Raw genomic sequence first — 27,773 nt, forward strand, 5'->3', positions numbered from 1 at the left:
TTAGCAGAACTTAATTTTGAATGTATCGGGGTAGGCTTTGTACACAAGTTGTAACACCATATTTTGGATTACTGCTATGAACTGAACTAATCCCCAGCAAGAAAAGGAAAACATAAACGCTTTTCAATTTTAATAACACGAGTTTTATTACCCGAAACCTGATATATATTTAATCAATGAATCAAAATTGATACAGAACATTACAGCAATGAATATAAGCATGAAAAAATGGCGGCAAAGCCACTAATACAATCATTGTGCTATACACACTATTGCACAAAAAAGAGAAAAACAAGCGGTTTGTTGAATAGATGACTAGTATTTAGACAGCAGAAAGGCCAGCCCATTTTCCAAGTTCATATGGGTCAGCATAATAGTATAACTTTACTCTATTGGCCAGGGAAAGCCCTGCAGCCAAGGGTGAGCTTCTGTACTCGGCATCATCTTGCTCTGCAGGGTCATCAATATATGCAGCGACATCCCCAAGAAGTCTAAACGTGATTCTACGAGTCTGCAATTGTCTTGGCAAATCAAAATACATTGGAGTTCCAGGCCTGGTTTCTGGCAATCGATATTCCGCTACTGTTACCATGTTAGTATCCTGAAAAATAACAACAAAATTACTCAACTCAACTCTAAATTTTGGATTTGATTGAATTGCATGATTCAAGTACACAGCATCTCTATCAAACCGCAACACCCAAAAATAAAACAAACAACCCAATTACAGACACACATCAGGAAAGGCATCTCACAAACTCACACCAGACGTCCACACCTTTAGTGTAAAAAGAACACATCCTTACTGTCTTACTGAAGAAGCCCAGACGGGGAAAACAAAAGGAACCAAAGACATTTTACCCCCTTGAAAAACTAAATGAAGAGTTTTTATTAATAGAGCTTCTGACAGAATGTAAGTATGAATTTGCCATCCTTAAAAAAAAGGAGCGGCTCACCTGCTGAACAGACTATAATGACCCACACCATCTAGCAGTTACATAACTCAGTTTGTTTCACATGAAAAAAAGTTATTTCTAAAAAAAAAAAAGAAGCATGTTTTTGTCATTCCAAATTGAAGCTCTGACAACCAGTCACAATTGGCAACCGAGGAAAATAGCATTTTTACTAGAGTTCTCGTCCAGCACACAATCGCACATATACAGTCTTATTTTATCATGTGGAAAGCTTTACCCTATACATGATCTAAATCTTCAAGCTTATTGCAGAATTTATTTCTTGTTCATGTAGAGTTTATGCTGTTAGTTAATTTGGCTTGTGAACTTGATCCAGCTTTCTTCTATATAATTTCCTTCCATATAAGGCTTAAAATTGTTCACTGAATGAGTAACTACAGAACTGGATATTGAGTATTATAGTATCCGGTCAAAGTTTGCAACTACAAGTGAAGTGAAACAAACAATTATATTTTCACAACAAGATTATATATGAAGCAAGAAACAAGCTGGTGTTCATAATTGGTGACCATGATTACCTGGAGTACAGATACTTGAATAAATAACACGGCAGGTGTGATATGCCTTTCTTCTACAAGTAATACTGCAGAGGGATCCCAAGCATGCAGATCAGATGTTGGTGAATGAGTTGTCCGAGGTCTAATAGCACTAAAAGCATCAAGACGAAAACCAGCTAACAACGGCGAAGCAGGTGATAAATACTGCTCTAAGACAAAATCATTCTCGATTAACCTTTCAGTCTCAATTGGAACCTGAAATGCAAAGGCAAACTTGCTGTTCAGTACATATGAAATTTGACAGGTGGAAAGTGATACAAGCAGAATAATGCAGTCTTAGTAGCGCCAGGCAAATATAAGCATCACATGAACCTTAAATCTATTTAGCTGAGGTGGCTTCTGCAACCAATTTTGCAATTTTAACTGTTCTGAACTTTCTGGTGCTGTGAGCTCCATGTCCTTTTTCAATGAAGTTCCAAGCACAAGAATTCGTTTAGCATGAAGACACGGATCTCTTTCATCTAGGCTCCCAAAAGATGCACGCCTAGTTGGTTGAACAAAAGGATTCTCATCCAGTGATAAAAGATTGAAATCACTCCCAAAATTCACAGAAGCTGAACCAGCTCGTTGAAGGCTTAGCATGATCCAAATGATGCGGCACCGAACAGGATTCCTGAAGGAAAACTTGATGTTCCGGGGAGCAGTCCCAACGGCATCCAAATTTTCCGGTCCATAGTACTCTGGCGAAGATTGCAAGATAGATTGCACTTCCCACTTTCCCACACATGACCTTTCTTCCTTGCTTATTTTATTGCTCGCCCATATTTGCACCTATAGTAGAATAAAAATGAAAATTCTAGTTATGCACAACCCCAATAAGCTAATCGGCATAAATATGTAAACAGTTGTCAGTGCAAAAGAAAGAGGGGATGAATAACAGACAAGGTTTACCATCTTCTTACAGGAAAGAACTAGCAACTGGTCTAGTTAATATAAGTATTGGCAAAGTTGGTTTTACCCTTTGTGATGTTGTTACAGGGGTGATTTGTGAGAAGAGAAGCTTAGCAGTTTCACCCCAACTATTCCTGTGACCGCTGAAGCTATTAAGTTACACATTAGGAAATTGGAATTTAACTAGGTCTATCTATTTAACCCACCAAGTGCTGAAAGGATAATCTAGACTCACAAGATATCATTAGCAGGATAGGGTTAGAGTTTACAACTCCATTTTGGGACAATCTTTAATTATTTATGATTCAAGCATAAGGATGAAAGAGAGTTTGGGGATCTTGTGTCAGGTGTGAATTGAGAAAAAAACAAAAGGAATGATCCAGGGACAGGTCTGATGAAGCATGTTAGTCGAAAAATTAATACAAAAAGGGTAGTCATCAATAATTACACCAGCTTCAAAGATAGTTCCGATACTACTCAAAGCTTCAAATCAATCAAAAATAAGAATATGTACAAGAAGCTTTATAATAGTTGTGCCATCTCTATTCTCTTCCCATCAATTAATTTATGTAGTGACACTTAGAAATCCAATCATAAACCATTAAAATATTACGCAATAGGCAACAAGTTTTAACAAAAACCTATAATAAAATATGAGATTATTTTTATGGACAGGTAAGCTGTATTTCTAAACAGATACTGTCTCCACTAATGTTCTGCTTTACTATGGCCAGTTGTCTCCACTTTTGTTTTCAAGTTATATGCTTATATCCATTTGGAAACCTAGAAAAAGAACATAAGAACTGAATTTTATTTTCTGTCACTATAATGTCCTGAGTCATGACTATTGCTATATATTTCACTATCTATCCGCGTGATATAGAATAACAAACAACAGACCATAAATTGTGAATAACTCAATCAGTACACTTCACAAGCCAGGCACCATGTAAGTTATAGAGACAACACTTACAGTAGGAGCATCAGCTTCTGAGTAGCCACATGGGCTAACCACTAGAGTTACTCCACTGACATCAGAAAGAGAACCAAGAGCAATGGCAAACTCTATGCAATTGTTGTTTGGAGGAGCTCTCCAATAAGAATGTTGGGGCCCTGAATCCAGAGGAGCGAATAATGACAAGGAGGGAGCTGCTCCTACAGCTGTTTCAACCTTCCAATACAAAGGGAAAAAAGAATAAGACAGAAATATAATAGTTCATGTCCACTCAAAATGAAAGTACCAAATGGCGCACACACACACAAACTAAAAAAAAGTAATTAATTCATACTCTTTTTCAGCTTCTCAATTGGTAATTATTATACCTAACGCCACTTTTATAGAGTTCATCTCCATAAAATACAATATTTCTTGAAAATAAATCTAAATAATGAAAAGCAGAGAAAAAAAGAAATTAACATAGTGTTTTTCAGCTTCTCAATTGTTTATCAAATCATTACTCCAAACTTGAAAAAGACATTTGGATAAAAAAAAATCCGCAGAAGGTTCTTTAAACAAGTGGGGGCACCTTGGTTTGGTAAAAAGATAAAATAGAGTGCATTCAAATTTACACACTTTCTAGAATAAATCGCTTCAACTGACCCATGCAACTTAGGTTATCTCTTAAAAAATAATATTAGAACTGCACAAGTAACAATAGTATTACATCACGAGAACAAAATGTCCTCGAGCATTGACAGGAAAAAAGAACTACAGGTAAGAACAAATGTTTCATCAACTTATTACACTAAACAGTCTAATGACAAAAACTCTACACACTGAATCACATTTGAGCTGGGGGGGGGGGGGTCATGTGTCAAAAAATGAACCGAGTAAAGATGCAAGTTGTCAATTATTCAAGTGTACCACATAAAGGGTATGCAGGTTAGTGAAATACCTCAAACCCCGCAACTTCTACTAAATCTAACCTAAATAGAAAAGAGAGCTTACCGAATACAAAAGGCTGGCAAATGGGAATTCAGCTAAAGATTCTTCCCCCTTAAGTAACCTTCCCAAAACTTTACTAGATTCTAGAGCATCAGAAGATTTGTACTTTTCTTCAGTTCCATCATTCAAGGAAAATCCAAGGATGTTGGCTAAAGCTGTAAATGCAGCAGCACCAACACGGGTGGTTCTCCGGGAGCTCAACAAGGCCCTGACATAGTCCAGTACTAATGCATTCAGCACAACATCGCTGCAGCATTGTTTACATACAGCCCCATCTGAGCCAATGCGGCCCTGTCCACCATTACAGCTTAAAGAACCCCTTGTACTATAGCTTGCAAGCAGAGATGCTCCCCTTCCAGCACAGCATATTATACAAACGTGCCTTCCACAATGAGAACACAAAAAAGACTTTGAGGAATCTGCTGATAATTTCGCATTAGATATTTGAGCTGCCTCCCCATTTTCAGCATGTACCTCACATACACCTCCAACACAGCTCTCCCCAAAACCAGAAACATTCCAAAAATCAATAGCATCATCATCACTTTTCTCAAGACCAATTGATTTGGTAATTTTGTCTTCAAGAGCTGCTTGTCCCACCATTGCAAGACTATTGGCAACTCTGCATAATTTTACCATGTATACATCGTCAAGCAACAGATTAGGATTTATAGAAGCAGGATCTGTGCCAACTGCCAATAGTGCCCTATCTCGCTCAGCAGCAGAAAGATTTAAGTGCAAACGTTCGATTTCCAGCTTTATAGCTTCCATGAAATTCAGCTTCTGTCTCTACAATAGGTAAATAAAAGCTTGAGTTCATCCCAAGAAACATTAAAAAATGAATGAAAATTACTACCCTTTCAAACCAATTACATAATGGTTAATGATACCTTTAGCTGAATTCTGGTGGTTTATTTATAGTCAGAATCATGAGAACATCAATGTTAAACACCTAAAAACTGCCAATTGTCTAGATCCCTGAATTTAAAACTTGGTGGTCAACTTAGACCACGAATCCAACCACCGAAATCTGGTTAACTGTACTTACTGTAGCTTTATTAATGAACATGATTTGGACTTGTAATTCACAAATCTTTGAAATTAATTTTCTTTGAAATGTCCCTACATCACTAAGTGACCAAATGAATAGTATAAAAGTGATCAACAAAACAATCCCAAACTGTTACCCTATCATGGAAAAAACACACATAAACTACCTCTGTCCTAATCATAGTTATATGATCAATTCGGATTATTACAAATGGGTTTGACACCCTTAGAGATGTATTAGCTATGCCCTTCAGCAATTTTTAAAACTCTAGATCAGGACCCATCAAAAGCAGATTCATAGATCAATTATCAATCACATACCATGTTTGTATTACTTAACTATTAATAGAATAATCAACACATACCATTTGTGGACCAGCAAGAGACTTAAAGCAGTTAATATACTGCTTAGCACCATTATCAGATGGTTTCTCAACCAAAGGAGGGGACTCAGAACCAGTCTGATCATCACAATGCTCATTCACAGAGTTAGCAAATGGATTTAAATCAGTTCCATCTCCAGTCAAAAGGTCAAACCAATCGCTGGATGAAGAATTTGGCAGAGTTTTGGGTTGAAAATTTTCTCTAGATACTGACGCACCACCTCCTACAGTACTGGAATGAGGACCAGGCAAGAGAGTATTTGTTTGTTTCTGGAATTTTTTTGCCTGCTCACGCAATCTTGCACCATGACCTTCATTAGTGAAAATCTCTTTCCAAGGAAGAGACACTCCAAGAACCTCTACCTACAAAGATATTACCATGCCACAGCCAAGTAATGTAGTAAGTCCTTTTAAATTTCCAATAAAAGTAAGGCAAAATTAAAGAGATGCATAGATAATACCATTTTAAAAAAAATAAAAATAAATAAATAAATAAATATAAAAAAAAAAAAAGAAAAAGAAAGAAAGAACAATATACACGACAGTAAAGCTAATGACATCTTAAAATATCCGATATATGTAGGTGGCAACAGGGGAAGGGGTCGGATTTATCCTGAGTTACAAACAAAAATTAAAGATGTGTGATGAACCAACACTGCAAACTCAGAAAAAGGGGGAGACAACTATGCACTAGGAGACAAATGGTGATGGTTTCTAAGTAAATCCTCCAAAAGTCTTCTTAGATAACTAAGCCCTATAATGGCTATAAAGCATATTAATGGTAAAAATGAATTTAGTGGAAGACGCCAAAACTTTCAAATGAGAAATGCCTTCTAAGTTCGGGAAAAGGGCGCTGCATATTTCCACATCATCCTCTACAAGATCTATGAGGAGCATTGTCCAAATTTTCATAGTTAGACATATCAATATACCATAATTCATGAATAATTAGTACTCAGATTACAAGGATTCATCCTTTGACAATGTCTCTCACATCTAACACAGAATAGTCTCAACACGAGAAGCAAGTCAGACAGCGAGTATTTGTGCACGACCAAAAGTTCTTTTCTGTATAATCTTTTGCGCACAGGTCTTCCTTTTTGGCTTTAGGTCTAAAAGAAGAAGTTTAATTAATCACACACATGTAAAAAAATCAGAACTATATTTTGACATTTCACAATCAAGTAATGGGAAGCAGATACTAGAACAAAATTCCCAGCAGATCAGCCTTGTACCTCACCGAGAGTTAATGGAGTTCTCCCAGAAGCAGCAGGATAGAAAGTAAGAGAGACCACACGAGTGAGAAAGTCTAATTCTCCCTCCAATTCCTCAAAATCATACAACAATGACAGGGTAGAGGCATCTGCACCATTAAGGCGTGCACCAGCTCCAGTCACAGCCATATCTTCAGAACTGACAGGTCCAGGTAAGGGAATTAAAATATTTGTCCCATTTCCACATTGAGGTATTGAAGCTCCCTGAGAAGAATTTAAATGATTATGAGAAATGACTATATTTTTACAACATATCTACAGTAGAATTACAGTTACCTTGGAAATATAAAGCGCAACATTGCAACATAAAAATTGAGAGGCAATAGAAACTTGGATATTCACCAAGGAAAATAAAATATAGAGCAGCCATTTTTTACTTACTGTATCTCATGACTATTTACATCACCAACACTATTCCCATGAACAGAAGTACAAGCTAAATTCAAATATCTGAATAGTAACAGTAACATTGCTAAAAGACATCAGAAATTAAAGGGGAAATTCATGTCAAATAAACAATACAGAAGCTGAAAAATCTTATATATTTGCTATTCACTTTTGAAAAGGCCGAATATCATGACATTTACAGAATAACCCATCAGGAACAAAACAAGAAGCCAGAGAAAGTGTTGCCAGAGCCAAAAGCAAGATCTAAGTAAGTGGTCTTTTGGTTGAACATAGAAAGAAGTATTTGCTAGGCAGTTTCTAACTTTCTAATTTTTTTTCATATATAATTCCATTTCGCATGAAATAGGAATTGCAAAATTTTGTTTGATAGGTGAACGTTCGACTTATCTAGGGGGAGTTAGGGTAAGAAGCTACCCTCACTTTGTGGGAAGTAGTTCCTAGGAGATGAACTAAGTTTATGCCAGCCAACAACTTCACATTCTTCTACTTCGTAAAAACATTGCACTTATATATATATATATATATATATAGCTTACTCCTGACAAGTGAAAGGTTGAAACAACCCACCGTTGGTGACCTGATTTCTTCTCAGAAATTTTTTAATCTTTCATATACAGATATACAGTACCCTTAATCCAGAAAAATCAGGAAATTTTACATTTCTTTTCGTTTGAGAACAGACATGACATTGATAAGAAGCAAATTGACACTATACTTGTAATTTCTCTATTTTCACTGGTTTACACATAACTACTCACATTTCATCATACAATAAATATTAAGTTATTATATTCCATTCTAGGAAAAAGGCAGCAGATAAATCTATCACCAAAACGCAATTAAAAAAAAACATTGCAGAAGAGTGCAATTACATTATGGATTCATGTTTCTCTTGCAAGACAGAATAGTTGTCATGCACAGATGGTTTAAAATACTTATCATACGAGATAATACTAACCTCCAAAACCAGTTTAAGTCCATCCAGATCTCGGCCTGTTCTCACATCAACTGTTGAAGGAAAGGTCAAATCATCCGCACCATGTGAGACAGTGAGAAGAAGCTGACAAACATGGCATGGCTCAGTGAGGTAAATGAAAAGTTCAACTACATCTGCAGCCTGGGGGCAAACCTGTAACATCAATGTTAAGTTAAAGTAAAATCAACAGATTATACAGCTCAAATATAAATATAGAAATCGGAAGATAGCTTCTAATCTAAAAAATCAGAAAATAATGTCCTAAATGCAGGAAGCTCAACATACCCAGACCAGATCTTTTCTCTTGAAACTCAGAAGACCAGAGCCATCACCAGAATTTGGGAAAATGCTTGGAACAGGCTTGAGAAAGAAGCCAGGTGGTCGAGACAACACCTGACACAATCAGTTCTGTGCATCAAAATCACATTCAAACAAAGAAACATCTAGCATTTCAGATATATGCCTGTGCAGACAGCAGAAATGTCACTCCTTCAAGAACATAATCAATAACACAGGAAAACATGCCACAAAAATCGGACAACTGTTGTCTTGGCATCCCAGACATATACTAGATGCAAGCTGTGGGGTAATGCGCATTCAAGGCATTCATCTGAACCAGGTCATGCTGATGACTGACCCAGAAAACAACTATAATCTACATTCAAATGATCACAAATTGAAGCACAGAAAATTAAACTTTATTCAAAGATTTTGCTATCAACAATGCCAACAAACAATACGTCATGATGTAAATTCCTAGACAACTCATTACCTGCTACACATGTTAGTATGTTACCCAGCTACTAGTGCTGGTCACTGGTATATGTCAGGTGTCAGACTCGACCATTCTACAGAAAACCCAAATGGCTTTAAATGAAGTCTCAAGTGTCTGTTTCCATATTGAATAATGATTTAAGCAGCACACACTAGTGACAAAATGAAGAGTACAAAATTTAGAGCCACTTTATTACTTGCCTCTCAGCAATAAAGTCTAATGATAGTTTCAGGACACTACATATGTTATCTTACCTTTACTTACAAGATCCATATATCTGATTCACACTAGTCTTTTGACAACAAGTGATAACAAATGAGGGTTAAAAGGCCTAAAACTATATAAATTGCAGATCTGGTTAGAAGACCTCTTATTGTTGAAATACAAATTTTTTTTTTTTCCAAGAATTGGAAACGCTGCAAAATCTAAAAACAAAACTAAAGCTAATTGTAAAGTGTTAAACATTCAACAGACAGCAGTGTTCATAAATATGTTTTAAAGTCTCTTCATATCCATGCAAATACATCATTCTGATAGACACAAGCAAATAATCAAAGCACAACTAATTCCATTAAAAATGACATACATGCAAAGGAAAAAGTGGGATTGACGGAAGATGCTTAAACAGCCTCATCCCAAGAAACATCTCCAGCTGCTTCTGGCGAGAACTATCAACAAAAGTGTTTTTAATTCTTCTTTCTATAGTTATTTTCAAGTTTTGTGCAGCAGCTAACTGTTTAAATTTGCCACCTTGCTCAGTAAATATGGTGAGTATCTGGCTGTGCATAGCCTTAGAGCCAGTGTAAAGTGTAGCATGTATATCCCCAGCACTCAAAAATAACTCAGCAAGTTGAGATACTGGTGATAATATGGTTGACCTCTTAAACCCCTCAAACGTCATATCAAATCTTTTCCAAGGTTTATCTGGGCAAGGATGGCTCCATGTAGTCGTCCTTGTATTATGATCAATAAAATATGATTTGCCTGTCACTGCATCAGAGCGCTTTTCCCAGCCAGGTGGAAGTGGGGCTGTATATCCGCTATAGTTATCCACTGATTGATAGCCAATATCACTGTCAAGAGATATACCCAGTCTTCTACATTGCTCTACAAAAACTTGCAGGGCTCCAAAATAACTAGCAGCATTTGTCCTATCCAAAGAATCAGCACAATTGAATCGTAACACGCCATTTTGGCGAGATCTTAAGACATATGCACCCTCAATCTCATCAGTGCAGATCACTTCACCTCTGCAATTGCCTATGCGCTGACGAGAAGGTAAGTAATCCCCTTCAGTGATGCCAATGGTTATCGTAGGCCCTTTAAGGAGTCTCCATAGCCCTTCAATTGTTTGCTGCTCACCATACAACTTAACCCTTGCATGCCAGTCGTAATTCATTAAAACAATTTTTGTAGAAGGAAGCATCCCTGATGATCTAATAAAATTTAAAGATTCCTCAAAATGATGAACCAATATAGATTCAGATTTCCCCTCAGCACTGCGAAGTAAATTAATGCACCCTATTGGGACAAAAGGAATTTTTTTCTGGTTCCCACCAGAAAAATTGAAGTTTCGAGTATCATATCGATTGCTCAATCTTTGGTAGTATTCTGCACTTCCCTTGTAAGGATCATGTTCAGCAACTTTTATTTCTGCTTCTGCAGCACTCATCTTTAAATCAGCACCCCACCAGATAGGAATAGAGCCCCTTCGCCAGATGTAAGTATTGAAGGGAACACTCTGGCCAGCCCTTTTGGGTACCCAAACAAGCTGTTCACATTCAACTTCATTTCCTACACAGCTGAATGACTCAGTATGCAAAAAGAAAGAATGTACAGCAAATGGTAAGGAATGTTGACCACAAAGAAATTTCTGATCATAAATCACTGACACCCAATCCCCATCATTTAAGCACCAGGGGAGTGAAGCATAGTTGAAAATCCTCCAACTCCATTACACCATTCTATAACATTGCACTAAAAAATAGATCAAGTTGGGTTTTTACATATAGGTAAAAAAAAAAATGAAAATTCAGAAATTAATTTTTGTTTCAAAAAAAAAAAAAAAAAAAAAAAAAAAAAAGTAATTAAGATGATTACACATGATATCTTCCCAATACATAATTAAAAAAAAAAAGTGGTTAAACTTAAAAACTTTGAACGCATGAAAAATAAAAATAAAAAGGCCCTCCCTCCATTCCTCAAAGACCTTCCTCATTTCCATTTTAAGCCCATTCCTCAAAAATTTCCTAATTTATGTTGTTCTAATTTTGGCAAATAATTATCCCATAATATACCCTTACTAACCCCCACCACATGGGTTTACTTATCGTGTTTATCTGCCCACGATGCATGATTAAAATTTTATACTTTCTCCATTCTCAGACATGAGTAAGGAAGGAGTTTTTGCACACTTAAGTAGCACAATTAAAAGATACTAAAAAGTGTATAGACATTATCCTACCTGCGCCAGAACAAGAATTTATTCCCCTGGCCAAGTATCGGGTACCAGGATGCAGTCTGCTGCGTCGAGCAATCAGAGCAATGATACCTTCTTGCTGACCTAAGCTCCCAAAGCTTCGACATTCTGCAAATCCCTATGAATTCACATGAAGAAAAAGAATAAAATGAAATAACACGAATACATATTGTAAATTATTTTGGGTACAAGAGATGAATTACAGAGATATAGAAGTCAACAACAAAAGAAGGCAAAGGATAGCACCAAGAGCATAAACAAAGAGAACCATAAACAGTATTACAGAGAGCGCATATAACATGTTGAGAGCAAATCCATAAAAAGACCATATCAAGAAACAGAATACACAAGCTACCTCTTCCCACCCCATTTGTAACTCCCTGCGTTCCATTTTAGAATGTCCCAAAAAGCTCCTTTCTTTCTATTTTTTGGTTAAAACTAAGTTTCCCACACTACATTTTTTCTCCCCCCCCCCCCAACTGTCTTTCCATTGTAAGGACGTATTTGAGAAAAACATGTAATTTTATTACCTTAAAACAGAAAGAGTAATTTGATTATAGGACAGCTAAATAGAATACCATTCCATCTTAGGATGAATCAAAAAGCTCCCAACTTCCATTTTTTAGTTACCAATGTCCAATTAGACTTTTCAAAAATTTGAAAATATTACTTTGACTTATTTCTACTAACAAGCATATAAAAAAAAATTGTGGACACAATCGCAGTTGAAATGTTATTGATAAATGGAGCACATTCCTCCAATGCGGTGTAAAATACTATTTTCCTTTCAAAAACATCAAAGTTTAAAATGTATAATTTCTACAGCATTTAACAAAACCTATCATAATGAGTGGTTATATATGTGGTGAATAAATAAACTTTTAACATAAAAGGATTCAGTACCTACATAAATAATTGGTAAAATACAGTTGACCAATTTTGACGCAAGAATGGAAGTAATGGAGATTAGGGGGGGGGGGGGAAATCCTGACGTCACCAGTCACCAACTCACCATTATGCAACAGAAGACACAGAAAGATGGACGTGACAGTTATCGCAGAAAGAGAACTCCAAAAAACATTACAAAATGGCAGAGTTATTATTTCATGCTTAAGATTCACGCCAAAAATACCACCACTTCAATTTGGATTGCATGGGTACGAGATATCACGAGTCAAAATTAATAAAGTTTTGAGGAAAAGGTAAGGTTAACATGAAATCCAAAATCTTATTTCTTACAAAAATAAAGCTCAATTGTAACTTTAGTAAGTAGGTGTTTTGTTGGAGTGTATCAAAAAGGGAAGATGGACATATTTTGTTCAACAACAGAATTATAAGAAACTTTCCTATTAGTGTAATATGGTTTTCCCTAATTGCAATATAGGCTTTGTTCTCTTTACCTTGTTTCAAGAACTTATAACTATTTTCCTGTTAAAATCAAACTAAACCACACCAAATCTTCTTATGCTTCTCTTCGATTAAAACACCTTTTATCAGGTGAAGAGAACAGATCCTTAACTTAAAAAACACTTAATCTAGGCATAGGATATTATTTTCCCAATCTATCACCAAGGACCACCAAAACACACATAAGACCACTAGAACTAAGAGCTGAGGTGCAATATAAGCCATAGCCGCATAGAACATAAAGTGTTCACTCATTAGCCACGTAGTAACAAAACCATTGTACAGTTTATAGGAAGAGTGAAACAGAGATGATGACAAAAATAAATTATTTCAAACCTGCAGAAGTACAACACAATGTTGAGGAAGGCCTATGATCTTGAAAGGGGAGGACAACCATCCATTCCAAACAAATTCATCATCATGCTGGTCCAAGGGCATCTGACTAGGGAAAGGCCGGCTCATGTCCCTTGTCTCACAAAAAAAATGCTTTTCATCAATGTCGAGTGTCATCAATTCTTGTATGTTCTTTGCTTCTCCTTTTCCAATAACTTGAGGATTTTGCAATGAAATTTTGATCCATTGAGCCTCCATCACTGTATAAACACAACCTCCTCCAGGTAAATCAGGAATGCTGGCAGCCAACTTTGTAGCAACAAGAAGCAAGCCAACATTTCCAAGGGCTGCATAACCTAAAATTGCTCTGGCATATGTGGTACTTTTGCAGAGCCATTTAGAACTATTTGTGACAAAATCTACAGCTTCACGTTCTGACTTAAAGATATCAACCCCAGGCTTTCCAAAATAACAAAGTACTCCAGTTGTTGGATCAACATAAATTACTTGGGTGTCACGCCTCAAGGACAAGCTCACAACAATATACACTTCACCAGATTCCAAAGTAAGGACGACTACAGATGTATTCCTTAAACCACCACCTAACAAAACAAAAGGTGAGAGAAATGTCACGCATCAAACATAGAACCACAAATAAACAGATGAATAAAACAAATTCCAGTTTCTTGATGAGGCAAATACAAGGTATAAAAACATACTACCTCCATTTCTTATTAATTGCAACAAAAAGGGGTATTATTTAATATCTCTTTGTTGCAAATAATAAGAAACGGAGGTAGTGTAATGTATTTCAATGCATGTAAAAGCAAAGCAACAGGATCATGTAGGGACAAAACAGATAAGGCCAGCAGGCAACTACTGCGCAATAGCTAGGGCAACTTAAAAAAAGGCCAAAAGGCATAGAATACACTTATTATACACAAGAGTGTACATTTCAATGAGGTCAATATTATTATGAAGACACTGACACTCTTAACTAATTTAGGATACTCAGGGTTACATTCTAGTTTTATTATGGTACTCACTAGCTTGATGTATAGCACCGGTGCTCTCACTATGACGCAAAACATGACACTCTTTGTGATGCCTAAAATCACCAACTTGTATGATAATTGAAAAAATATATCTTAAGTATGGGGAAAGTTTTCTAGCAAAACAAAGGAGGAAGTATTTCCCTTTTTCTTTCTCACTTAGCTTGCTGCATCCTCCTGGCTTTTTTCCAGCAACTAATTCCTTCCCTTATTCTTTCTGAAAAATTCCTTCTCCCTTTTCATTCTAGAAAAACCCCCCCTCCCCTCTCGTAGATTTTTTTGTGGCAAGATCCCTTCCGTCAACATAACCTCGAATTTCTACCACCACTAGCAACTGATGTATGCAACTACGCATTTCAAATTTCTTAGCTTATGAGGTGATATTAGTCCATTTAGAATGCAAACTGCCATTGATATACTCATACAACCTGCCCCCATAACCGAAGCACCACCAGCAACAAAAACGGAAATGGCGGTTGCAAAAATGCAGAAGTATTCAAATTTCCAAGAAACCATGTTATAAGATTACTAATTTACTAGCAAGAAAACACTTGTCCCCAATTCACTAGTTCATAACTGAAAATCAATACTAATTAATACAAAAAAATCTAACAAATTCGATGAGAAAGCGAAAGTTCTGCAAATTGCTGACCTGATGATGCCATGGCTCACTTGCAGTGGCTCTTTCACCCCCAAATCTGAATTTAATTTTGACCTCCCAATCTGAAAAATTCGGTCAATTAATCACTAAATTCATAAAATGTACTAATCAAAAGTAAACCCCAAAATCTCATTTCTGGGCAAATGAAGATTAATTTGCAGAAAAAACAATCTAAATTTGACAAACCCACAAATTTGATGGCACATTTCTTTGATTTGATAACGTAACCCTTTAATTTAAATCATGAAATAAATTCAAAAAAAAAAAAAAAAAAAAAATTGTACCTGGGATTGCTAATTTTTCATCCGAATTGTAGCTAAATTGGCGTTATTTTCACCTGAAATTGTCAGGAAGTTAATAAGAAATTAAACATTTGCGGAGATCAAGAACTCAAGATTTGATTAATTAGGAGAGAGAATTAAGCTGTATTTTAGGGATTGTGTTTCAAAGCAAAGTTTGGTGAATTCTCGTGATTGTTAGAATTTTGTAAAATATAGAATTACTGTCAATATTCAATAATGATATCAGGATTGGACTAATTAATGACATTCGGTTTATTATTTTTTTTTTCTTCTTTTTTTGGACACAAAACTTGTTTTTAAAATACTACACAAGCGATTTTCCCGTAAAAAAATAAATAAATAAAAACGGCTTTATTAAAAAATCAAAATGTTTAATAATAACGGTGAATATTTAAAGATTAGAATACTTTATAGATAAAAGGAACAACCGTGAGTATTGGAAGATCAAAATATTTATCAAGTAATTTAAATTTTATATGGTTTCTTTTTATTGTTTTGATGAATGTTTATATCCCTCAATCAAAAGTAATAGTCAATGTTAGCCTTGTTTAAAATGATGTTCAATCCTTATCCCTAAACTAATCAAATGAGTTGGGTTAAATACTTTTTAGTACGAATAGCATTGACGGTATGATTAAACCTTATCACTCTACATTGTAAAAAATTTTGCATTGAGTAGTTGCGTGATACAAAGAGTTGAGTGCGTAAAATGAAAAAATAGTTTGTTATAGTATTGTATATTCTATGTGCTAATTTACTTTTTCATAAACGTAAGGAAATTAATATTAGGAAGCCCTTCTCACAAGGGAATTTCGTAACTTAATAGAAGAAAGAATAGGCTAGAGTTATTACAAACATCAATAACCTTATTATCTATGTAAAAATTTGTGTTAACACTTACTTCATCCGTTTTTATTTAGTTGACGTGTTTAATTTAAGCACACATGTTAAGGAGAGGAGAGAGATTGAGAGAGAATGATGAAGCAAGTGGGGTACACTTAAAAAGCAAGGTATAAAACTTACCCAAAAAGAAAACGTGTCAACTAAAAAAAAAACTTCCTAAAAAGGATTACGTGTCAACTAATAAAAAACCGAGGTGAGTATTTTTTAGGGTATGACAGTTTGTATTGAATAATTGGAGTAAAGATAAACCTTATACTCTAATGGTTTGTTTGGATAAAGAAAAGGGAAGGAAAAGAAGGGGAGGGAGGAGAAAAGGGAAAGGGAGGGGAGGGAAGAAGGATGAGTTTTCCTTCCAAATCTCTCCATTGTTGGAGGGACCAATTTCCTACAATTTAATCTTTTCATTTCTCTCCCCTCCAATTCCCTCCGTTCCTCATTTGCTATCCAAATGAAAGATACTCCATCTCTCCATTTCTCTTCCCTTCCTTCCCCTCCATTTCCTTCAATCCAAACACACCGTAAGCATTGAGAATACATGGTACTCATGTAATGTCATAGAGGTAACTTGTACTAATTGATTTATTAAAGATTTGAAGGTATCATACGCAATGAGAAGCTCTAGATAGCAAAAATCACCAATGCAAATCTTCGTCAGTCTAGTCCCCTTTTTGATGTCTTTCCCTTTTGGTTTGCTTGGTTTCTTAGTTTTTACTAATACAAGATGTTTGAAACTACAGGCTTTACAACAGTCAAAATCATAATACTTCTTTTGAAAAGACGTCAAAAGCTAGCGATTTAGGAGGGGGTGATGAGGGAGGGGAACACGGGTGAAAAGAGTTATCCGAAATAAGCAGTAGTCACCATTGTCTCCAAGAAGCCATTGCCTATCACTAAAAACAAAAGCAATTTTACTTGATCAAGTCACAAAAAGTGGTAATTATATCAAGTTTAAGAAATTCATCACTATCCTATTCTTACACCAATTCACACTTGCTGTTCTTCCACCAAAACTTTAATGTTGCAATATTCAATGTACAAAATATCAGCTTGAACATTCAACACCATCGCAGCAACAAATTCATAATATGCCACGAAACAGCATATTGCACAGGGAAGAAAAGCAAAATTCCAGACTGCCTTCTAAATCAAGTAAAAAAAAACACTAGTACAAAATCTAAGGTCCGATGATACAAAAACCAAATCTCAGATTTACATTCTATCTTCTCTCCTCCTTGGGGCACATCTGATGATCTCGTCAACCCTAAGGAGTCCTTCAGCTGCTTCAATAGCAGATAATAAAACAGCCTGCTTTACCTTAAAAGACTCTGAGATTCCCAGAACAGACATATCTCCAACCTGCAGGAATCCAATTTCTTGAACATTAATTACATGATTATAAGAAGAAAAAAAAAAAAATAAAGGCAAACCTCAAAAACACAAGGGGAGGGGTTTACAGGATTCAAAACCACAAATAGTTACGACCGATTTCCCAACAATTTAACAATTGATCCATGTGAATAAAATAGACAATCATGTCCCATCGACCCATCTATCCAGTAAATGGGCAAAGTTCACTGTAGCTAGCAGTCCAAAAGTAACATAGAGCGTGACTTTTCTATTTCCAGTCCAATGTTCTAATATGCACTTGCCTAACTGACATCAATCTACTTGTGGTAGACGACACTGCAATTGATAAGAAGAAATAGACTAGAGAAATATGGCCACTTTAGCATCAGTAATTAAATGCGTATAGTTAAAGCGGCCAACACAACTCTTATTAGCATGTTTTAGAATAAAGATTGGAAGTCTACTTACAGCTCCAGTGATCACATCTATTCCTGCAGTACTGCCTTCCTTGTGGTGCTCTGCACGAAGCTTTGAAATCAACTCTGCACTGTCTAATCCAGCATTGTCAGCAATAATCGTCGGTATCGCCTGGAGTGCCCGTGAGAAAGCTTCAATGGCATGAGACTTCTTTCCAGGAGTTTTTCTAGCAAGATCATCTATCTCTTTTGCCATGACCATTTCAGGCCAACCACCCCCAAGCAAAACCCTGCTATCATTCACCGTCTGCGACAGCACACACAGGGCATCGTGTAAAGACCTTTCAGCCTCATCAAGCACATGCTCACTGCATAAAGATAGCAAGATATGTTTAACTCAAGACATACACAGGCAATTAAACAGGTAGTCACGAATAATGCCTGTCAACAAATTTATAAATCTACCAAAAGAATAATTCACGAACACATTTAGGTAAAGATGAATTAGCCAATTAACAGCAAATATAAGGTTTCCAAATATTCTAAGGCCAATGTCAATGCCTTCAGTAAGGCTCATAACAAGGGCAATATCAGTAGCAAACGTCGAAATAATGTAAATATTGACTCCCTCAGTTTAGATTCAGATGATATAGACTACCAATTTCTATATAGATTTGTGAAGGCGAAAAAAGAATATTGGTCATCTAATCTTAATCTGTACAATAACGCTCAGCTCTCAAACCAACAAGGAAAATTCAAAACAGAATAAACTGTCAGAAGAAATTGAAGAGCAGCAACCGCATGACGTTTTCAATAGCTAACATCAGAGGAACATCTTCAATATGTAATAAGCAGTCATGCATAGCCCCAATTACATATGACAATATTATCTCAAGGTTTTTTTATTAGCACTTTCCTTTACTGTTAGCTCCTTCAGCTGATTACCAGACACTAGGCAGACTGACAGTAAGTCTCTTCTTAAAAAAAAAAAAAGGCAATAGCAACTTAATCAAACACCACCACAGCGACGTTCCAATAAAAAGTCTGGCAGATCAGTACACCAACCTTTTTATATTAATAAGCAGTAAACAAACTTATTCCAGCAGGAAAAGAAAAGGAATACAAAAGTGAAATGAACAGCATGCACAAGATCACATCTATTTCATTTTAATGGAAATAATTAAGAAAGATGAAGGAAGATACTAATTCCTCTGTTGTTTATAGAAGCAACCATTGCCGCCACTAAAAAAATGAAGTCACCCACACTGAAAGCTTGAGAAAATAAGAAAGGAGATAAAGAGGGAAAATAAAGACAAAATCAAGAAACATAAAAGAGAGATCATCTGATGGTTGATGTGGCAGTGTTAGTAGTTTTTCGCCACAAAGATGGGTGGTGGCTTTGATGATCAGCAAAGATATGGCAGTGAGGGAGGTGGCTTTGATGATCAGCAAAGATATGGCAGTGAGGGAGGTGGCTTTGATGAACAATGGAATTAGTTGAGAGCTTGTGGGTAGAAGATAAAAATGATGGGAGATTGAAAAGGATATAAAAAAAAAAGGTGGTAATGAGTTGTAGATGATGTAATAATGAAGTATAGATAGGTTGGAAGGGGTGATCTATGGTTATGTTGTTTCGATGATTAGAGGTTGTGGGGATTTGATATGAGAAGAGCTAAAGAGAGATAATAGGGTTAAACAGACAAGCGCATTTTGGGTAATTCTGCACTTGGAATTTACCAAAATCAGAATCGTACCAACTATGGAAAACAGTAAAATAAGAAAAGCATTGCATCTATAAAATGAAGCATAAATGAGAGGAATACAAATAGAGAAATACATACCTTGCACCTCTCAGTACAATTGTGCACGCCTGTCCCATCTCAACTCCAGAGAAATGAATTAGCTTGTCTTCCCCAATCATAATTTCCTCGATCAGTTTGCAATGTCCAAGTTTAACAGATTCAGGATTATCAAAGGTTGATGCAATCTCCCCACCAGTCACCAGAGCAAGGCGTTCAATACCATCAAAATCAGCATGCTCGATGGCAAGCACTCCAGCATCAGCAAAGAGTTCCTCTGGGAAATTGTAAATTAACTGCCGATTAACAAAACAATTAATTCCATGACCAATAATCTTCTTCACTTTCTCCCTCATCTTGTCCTTTTCTGCTCCCTCGATCTCAGCCACCTTAGCCATTGAATCAACACGTACACGTGCCCCATAGATCTTAACTTTGTCTGTGTCCATTGCAGTGTTTGCCACTAAAATATTAGCATTTTCTATACGCTTCGGCTGTCCAACACCAATCTTTTTGTCCAAAATAAATCTGTAGTAGTAAGAAATTCACATAAGTTCACAAGCCATGGAGATGAAAACAATTTTTAAATAAAAAATACAAACAATAATAGTTTTTAAAAAAATACTGATATAGGTGATATTCAACAAATAAAAACATTTTCTATTTACTTTTGCTGGCAACAAATTCACAAAAATGAAGGTCTCATTCATGCAAGTCAGTTCAGTAATTGAAAAAAATATAATAACTAATAATAAAAAGTACAGTACACAGTTTGTAATTCACATAAACTAATGAAAATCTAAAATGTAACTAGAGAACTACTGCAAATCTACTACTAGTGAATTTATGAAATAGCTTGGGAGATAAGGCATACCCTTCATCTAAAAACGAATCTCTCAGGGAACCTCCAGGTTTCTTGATGATCTGGATGGCCTCCAGGTTTGTGCTTCCCTGCAAATTGTCAAGAACACCACATTAATTAGAGGATCAAAAAAATAAACTCTACTTTCATACACCTAAGCAAAAATACTGCATGAACACAACAGTACAGCTGAGTTAAGCAGAAGCACTATAAATTTCAAAATTAACATCAATGTGTGCATTAGAAGCCATAATGCTTTAATTTTATTACCTTCAGCCTCATAACTGCATCCACTGCCATATTGGCAAAGTGTTCCTTGTCCTGGGACAATATTTTTGAACTCAACGTAGTCATTGCGATGTTCATCAAGTCTGACCTGAATTTATCTGCATTGTATAGGAGGTCATACATCCATGTGAAATTACAAAACGCAATTATGAAAGAAAGTTTATAAGAGGACAGCTAATATCAGTACCTGTATCTTCTTTGTTGTCAATCACCCTCTTCAGCAATGCATTATGAGCACATTCAGAAGCCATTCTATAACCTGGATGACAAAATTTCAAACCTCAATAGTCAGAACTCAGAGCAATATGAGAAGCCACCCCTAAAACCTTTACGACATAAAATCCGAGGCTCATATTATCAGAAACATAAAATCAGAGGCTCATATTATCAAGAACATAAAATTCTGCTGGAATAGCATATTTATATTAGCTAGGAAAAAGTATAGTAAAAAGTACAGCACACAATTAACATTAACAAAAAAAAATAACCTATACATATATTATAGCCACTTGCTCAACTAAATTGATGACCAATCGGGGAAAAAAATTGAGGAAAAGCCAGCAATATTTCAACATATGAGACCATCCATCATATAGTTATTGCCAATAACCATCATCCTAAGTTTGACCAATTCTTTCAGACAGAGCCATAGGACCATAGCAGTATACCATAGCCTAATATGGTATACTTCTATACAGGGGACGCTAATTGGCAGGTGAGTCTTTGTGCAGGTTACAGAAAGATTGGGGTACCATCAGCTACAATTCTCCATTTAAAAAGAAAAGGTACAAACTAATAAGTAACTAAATAGCAATTGGATTAAAGATTCAATTCATTACACCCAAAATCATAGCATATGAGTCTCTCCAGATAACTACTGTAACTAAACAAGTAAACTGTTCACAAAGATTAGTCATAGCGCCCTTAATGTCCGTGAGACAGAAAGCCGAAAAGAATACCAATAGACAATGTAGATACTGACAATTGTTGGCCAGCACACAGATAAAGTACCATGGATTATCACAGGGAACAGAGCCTGGTGACTTCATTACAAGAATCATGACCAATATGCATTTGCTCCAAGTTTTTTCCTCTTCACTTCACCAAGACAAAAAACAATACAAGCGCCCAAAACCCATGCTTATGCAAAAAAATCCGTGGGGCAAGTTAAATACCGATTAACTCCCTCAGTTTGCAAAAATATCTGTAGTAGGACTGAGAAGCTGAGAACACAAAATATGGCAGTATTTGATACTGAGTTCTCATATTTAAATCTTGAAAACTGAAGAATTTGAAATTGAGTTGATTATTTATCATGCTCAACCAAGTGATTAAACACAAAATTACGAAAAATTAGAGAGTTTATATTGCACTTCAAATTTTTTCCTTAGAAGGCTAGTACTGCTGGTAAGTTTCCAGCCAAACGGCAACTAGCAAAGTCTAAATAACATATAAAAAAGACAAGCGCAAGATGTAACAAGCTGGTTAAGATGCTTCCATACATCACAACATGGGCATGTAATTCAATCAAAGATTAGCAAATCCCTTTTCTTGAAGATGTATAGCAAGCTTCGCACTTCATCTTCTTACATTACAGTTATAATATATGGGCTTCCTTTTCAAGCTTCAGTCCGAATCTTCTGCATAGGGGCAGGTCACACTGCACCTTAAAAGACGTTGGTTCCAATACATTAAGACAGAAAAGTTGGGCCTCACACCCGACACCAACGACAATTCAGAACCAGACCACCAACACCAGGTCTAACCAATTAAGTTGGGCCGATCTGAGGTAGACTTGACTAACTCTAACTTCATGCTATTCTGATCCCTACATTGTTCAATGCGCTTACCGAACTACTTAGAATACCAAATCAAGGAATCTAATTCCAAGAAGAAATCTCATTAATGAAAAACAAGCAAACATACACCAACAGAAAGAAAGGATAAACTATACCGAAGATAAGGATCAAAGAAAATTAAATAAATTTAGCAGCATGAGGAACATCTGCATACCCACATACCAATAACAACAAAACTTCTAAAGATCAAATTACTAACCTGCTATTATGGTCATGGGATGAATCTTCATTGCAACCAGCTTTTCAGCCTCTCTTAACAGCTCTCCAGCCAAGACAACAACTGATGTTGTCCCATCACCAACTTCATCATCTTGTGTCTTTGAAATATCTGACTTTAGGTTAAGGACAACATGCAACAAGAACCTCACTGGTCCAAACTACTTATCCTTCAATCAACTAAAATATACACACCAACAATTTCTACAAAAGTACAGACAAACATATAACACACCTCAATTTTCCCCTTTGCACATGCTTAGTGTGAATATCTCATTCTTTATAGTGTGCTAATTTTAAAAATAAGACTACCTGTTGTTCCTACGATAACAACATGAAGTAGGGATTTATTTTTTAGAAAAAAAAAAAAACTTTACTTTGAAAGATTGGGTTGTCAAGATTCATGAGAAATAATTAGCTAAATAATAACAGTGTATGATGTATTCATGTGATTCTTTCATTCCATCTGAACAAAGACCATAAAATAATAGAAGAGGAGGGGGGGGGGAATCTTTAAAGGATACCAATAAGAACTTTGGCTGCAGGATTATCAATGTGAAGGGACTTCATGATTGTCGCCCCATCATTTGTCACAGTAACATTATGACCTCGACCAGTTGACTGCAAAATCTTGTCCTACAACAAACATTTGAATAGAGCATAATAAGTCAAAGTTGGAGCACAATCACATACATGAAATAGATCACAAAAGCTTAAATTCATGAGAAATGAGAACAATACCATTCCCTTTGGTCCCAAAGTTGTTTTGATTAAATCTACAATCGCAAGTGCGCCAATAAATGTAGCCTGATAAAATAAGAGTTAAAAAGAATAAAACTTTGTCAACAAAATAATAAAAGTCAAAATTTACAAGCAAACAATGCCACATGTTCCGTATTCAAGCATTCAAACACTTATAACATTTTTCTTTTGATAACTTGAAATGGTGCAATATTCCCCCCATAAAGCACCTGTTTAATCTATAGCAATACTTCGTAGGAAGTATTAAAAAGCGTTCCTAAGAAAGTTTATGTGCTACAAAACACCTTCATCTCATCCAAGGGCTTTAATTTCATCATAGCCCCTCATTGACGGAAAATAAACATTGTGGATGCCAAGAATCAAACACATGACCTTTGAAATGAAAAATGGGTACCGCTATTTTTGTTTTATGATTCAAAATGAACAATATTAAAATCTTAAACTCTTAATCTATAGATCTCCAACACATCAATAGTATTGACATTAATGTATAAAAAAATAAAAATTAACTCTTAAGGCTCAGTGAGGTGTCAAGGAATTCGATGTGCCTAAGGTAGTAAGGTGCGCCTAGTTGAAGTGAGGCGCATGTAAAAAAAAAAAAAAAAAAAAAAAAGAGGTGTAAAGCCTGTTGTGCGCCTCAATGCACCTTAAGGTGGTGCGCCCATCAAAATCGCTTTGCCTAGACCACAAAAAAGCACTCCCTTACGCCCAAATGACATACTCTAACCCCATTTTATCATAGATAGAAATCTATATCTATACTTAGTATTTAAAAAGTCAAACCAAAAACACGCATGTCATCATTCTATGACATTTCTCCATCTTCTTCACTTTTCCAACCCAATAAGTCACGTGTCTAAGCTTTCCTATCTTCTTAACTCTTTCATTACGCTTCTAGAACTTTTCAGTTTTCTTAAAATAAATATTGATAAACCCACAAAAATCCAAACCAATAGAAGAGAAGCATCTTGAGCTTCTTCATCTCCCACGCAACTCATCTACATCTCATCTCTTCAAATACAACCTTTTTATCAAAATTAACTATACATTTTGCCTTCACTTTTAGTCCCACAATCTTCTTCCCCCTTCATTAGGAGCCTCATTTGAATTCAATACTCCTTACTTAAATTATTTAAAATTCAATACAAATCAATTGTATGAGAGGCAAAATTATTCCCGCTTAGAAACTATCAACCAATACTCAACCATGTATTCATTCTACTATTTAACTATGTGTTCAAAAGCATAAAAAACTTAAAAAATTATTCCTGTAATAAGCCCGGACGTTGGACGCGACAAAAGCCTAGTTATAATAATGTATGGTTAATCTACATTCCCATACTTAAGAGGGATTTATATATTAAGTAATTATTTATCACATTGAGGACTCATGCTTTCCTCACTATACAAAAACTTATGAAAAGCAACAATCGGGTGAGACAATCACTAGTTTACCCTTTAAAAGGTAAAATCTTACATTATGCACAAACTTTCATTAATCCATTAGGATTTTCAATTTAAAAACCATATGCTTCTTTATCTTTGCCAAACTCTCATGCTTAACGGGGAAAATGGCATATTCCTGCAATTGTGTCCAAATTTAAGAAGATGCCTCTATGTATCAATTAATGAGCTATGAAAAATCAGACATCCCAAAGCACACCAAATTACCAATACCTAACACCCATTTGGCCATACCAAAGTATAGGTTAACTACCTCCAGTACACATTCAAATGTCTATTCAAGCTTCTAAACCTTGTAAAGAATACTCATCAGATTTAGGCAGCAGAATTTTATTCCATGAGTTTCTTCTCTCCATTTTATATTCACAAATCAATCAGCTTATATCATGCATAAAACAACATCAACATAAACAAATTTTAAAAAAAACATCCCAATTATCGAGTGCGACACAACATACAGATTACACTATAACCAGCTAAACTCCAATCTAGCAAACAAGAAACTCACCATTCTAGCACGATCTCCCTTCTCCTCAGAAGCTTCATCTTTCAAGATTCTATCAACCTACACAACACCCCAAATCATACACAAATTCATTAAAACATTCAACCCCATTTCACCAAAACTTAATAAACCGCCAACCCGGCAACTCAAATCCAGATTAGTCAGAGTCTAGTACGCTCCAATTTACAAAGCAAAGCATCATATTACAAGAACAAATACATACCGCCATAATAGTAGACTAAAGGAACTGAAACTTCAACTCTGAAACCTCACAAACTGATTAATAACCTAAAAACAAATCAAATCAAACAAATTCAACATAAATATCTTTAAAATCAACATCAGAATAAAATTAAAAAACTATATGATATAAATCAAAACAATAAGATTCAAAAAAACGATAATGAAGCTAGATCGCAACAACAAGGAAGAAATGAAGAGAGAGAAAATGGTTACGAGAGGAGAGAGAAAGCGACGGCGGAGGAGAGAGAGTGGGGAAGTTTTCGAGTGTGTTGGGTTTTCTCTGTTTCGAGTGAAATGAGAAGAAGGGTTTTCAGGTTTTTGCGATTTTTGGTGTTTGATTTGAGAAAGAGCTTGAAAATGGTGATCTGGTGTGATAGGGTGTAGGTTTGTTATGGAGAGAACGAGGTGTTTTGATCGTTGATTTCAGTGGTTTGATGAAATGGACGGGTGATTTGAGTTTGGTGTAGGGTTTTGTTGGTGGAGGTGTGGTATGTGATGATTTGTGAGAGTGCAATTTTGAAATGAGGTTTTTTAGGGTAGTGTTTTGATTGAAGTCTCGAGTGTTCTACAATCTACACTACCATCCTCATTTTATTATAATTTATTACCTTCGTTTTTATTTAGTTGACACGTTTTAACTTTACCACTATTCGCACACCTCTCTTTGATCGTATTTTGTGCTTTATACGTAATGAAAAATACGGAGTATAGTCATGTGGGATCTTGTTAGATTCGTCACTTTATATAATTTTAAAATATCAACTTTTCATAATTTTTACTTATCGATAATTAAATATATTAATGATTGAATAATTGCATTGGCAAACGTGACTAAAGAAACGTGCCAATTAAAAAGAATCAGAGGAAGTATAAAATTATAAACAAAGAAATTAATTAGTAAGTGTTTTTTTTATTATTAAAAGCAAGTGATATTTTATTATATTTACCTGATGGTTAAAGATGCACATTGGAGATTGCGCAAATGCAAAGTGAGTCGAATTTTCAGAACGGTGGGGAGTGTTTGAGATTAGTTTTTGAGTTTTAAATTTGCGATATTACAGAGTATTAAGGTTGTTGAAATGAGATAATTAACAAGTTAACATAAGTGATAGTGATGAAACATTCTTGTTATATACAACAATTTACAACTCAACACAACAGATGAGTAGTATTGTGAATCAAGATAGAAGATTCTATACATGTAAGGAACTAGCTAGAAACGTTGAGGTAAGGGCTATGATTGTTGGAAAGCTTCCAATAACCTCTGAAGCTAACTTTTCAAGATGCTTCCACTATTCGTATGTTTTCTACAATGTGTTATATTGTGTGCATGTGTATATGTAAATTAGTATTTACTTTGGTTTCTAGCTCTTAGGCAATAAAAACCATTAAAACATCCATTGTACAAGCTACAACCCTATAGCTCTTTGCGACACATAATATTTCCTAAATTACAAGTGTTGTGGTTCAAACTACAACCACCTCTTAAGATAGTCAAGACCTTGTGAATTTCATTTGTAGAAAAAAGGGAAAAGTGGCAAAAATGTTGCAACCAGAGAATCCAACACATACGAGATACACAATTTATTGTCAAGCTACCACACAGCTAGAAGCCTTGGAATGTGTTGAATGAAATGTGTGA

The 27,773-nt window shown here is 35.6% G+C and overlaps 2 protein-coding genes across 2 annotated transcripts; both read right to left on the bottom strand.

Annotated features, from left to right (window-relative positions):
- Window positions 1-142: 142 nt before the first annotated feature.
- On the bottom strand, window positions 143-15,774 carry LOC110738708 (probable phosphoinositide phosphatase SAC9). The gene is made up of 14 exons (XM_021919119.1): window positions 15,450-15,774; window positions 15,157-15,227; window positions 13,456-14,054; window positions 11,698-11,830; window positions 9,820-11,027; window positions 8,744-8,851; window positions 8,441-8,611; window positions 7,036-7,278; window positions 5,783-6,163; window positions 4,371-5,156; window positions 3,396-3,593; window positions 1,844-2,302; window positions 1,493-1,726; window positions 143-601 (listed from the first exon to the last, which is right to left on the bottom strand). The coding sequence occupies exons 2-14, from the start codon at window positions 15,167-15,169 to the stop codon at window positions 323-325; spliced, it is 4,812 nt and encodes a 1,603-aa protein (XP_021774811.1). The 5' UTR covers window positions 15,170-15,227; window positions 15,450-15,774; the 3' UTR covers window positions 143-322.
- A 1,483-nt stretch (window positions 15,775-17,257) lies between these two features.
- On the bottom strand, window positions 17,258-26,494 carry LOC110738711 (T-complex protein 1 subunit beta). Its single transcript, XM_021919121.1, has 12 exons — window positions 26,345-26,494; window positions 26,112-26,176; window positions 25,892-25,948; window positions 23,899-23,964; window positions 23,682-23,793; window positions 23,141-23,269; window positions 21,270-21,341; window positions 21,065-21,180; window positions 20,807-20,883; window positions 19,975-20,460; window positions 18,186-18,501; window positions 17,258-17,726 (listed from the first exon to the last, which is right to left on the bottom strand). Exons 2-12 carry the CDS (start codon window positions 26,115-26,117, stop codon window positions 17,580-17,582), a joined length of 1,584 nt encoding a protein of 527 aa, XP_021774813.1. The 5' UTR covers window positions 26,118-26,176; window positions 26,345-26,494; the 3' UTR covers window positions 17,258-17,579.
- Window positions 26,495-27,773: the final 1,279 nt, after the last annotated feature.

This window comes from Chenopodium quinoa, unplaced genomic scaffold (genome assembly GCF_001683475.1).
Source record: "Chenopodium quinoa cultivar QQ74 unplaced genomic scaffold, ASM168347v1, whole genome shotgun sequence".
NCBI classification, from domain to species: domain Eukaryota; kingdom Viridiplantae; phylum Streptophyta; class Magnoliopsida; order Caryophyllales; family Amaranthaceae; genus Chenopodium; species Chenopodium quinoa.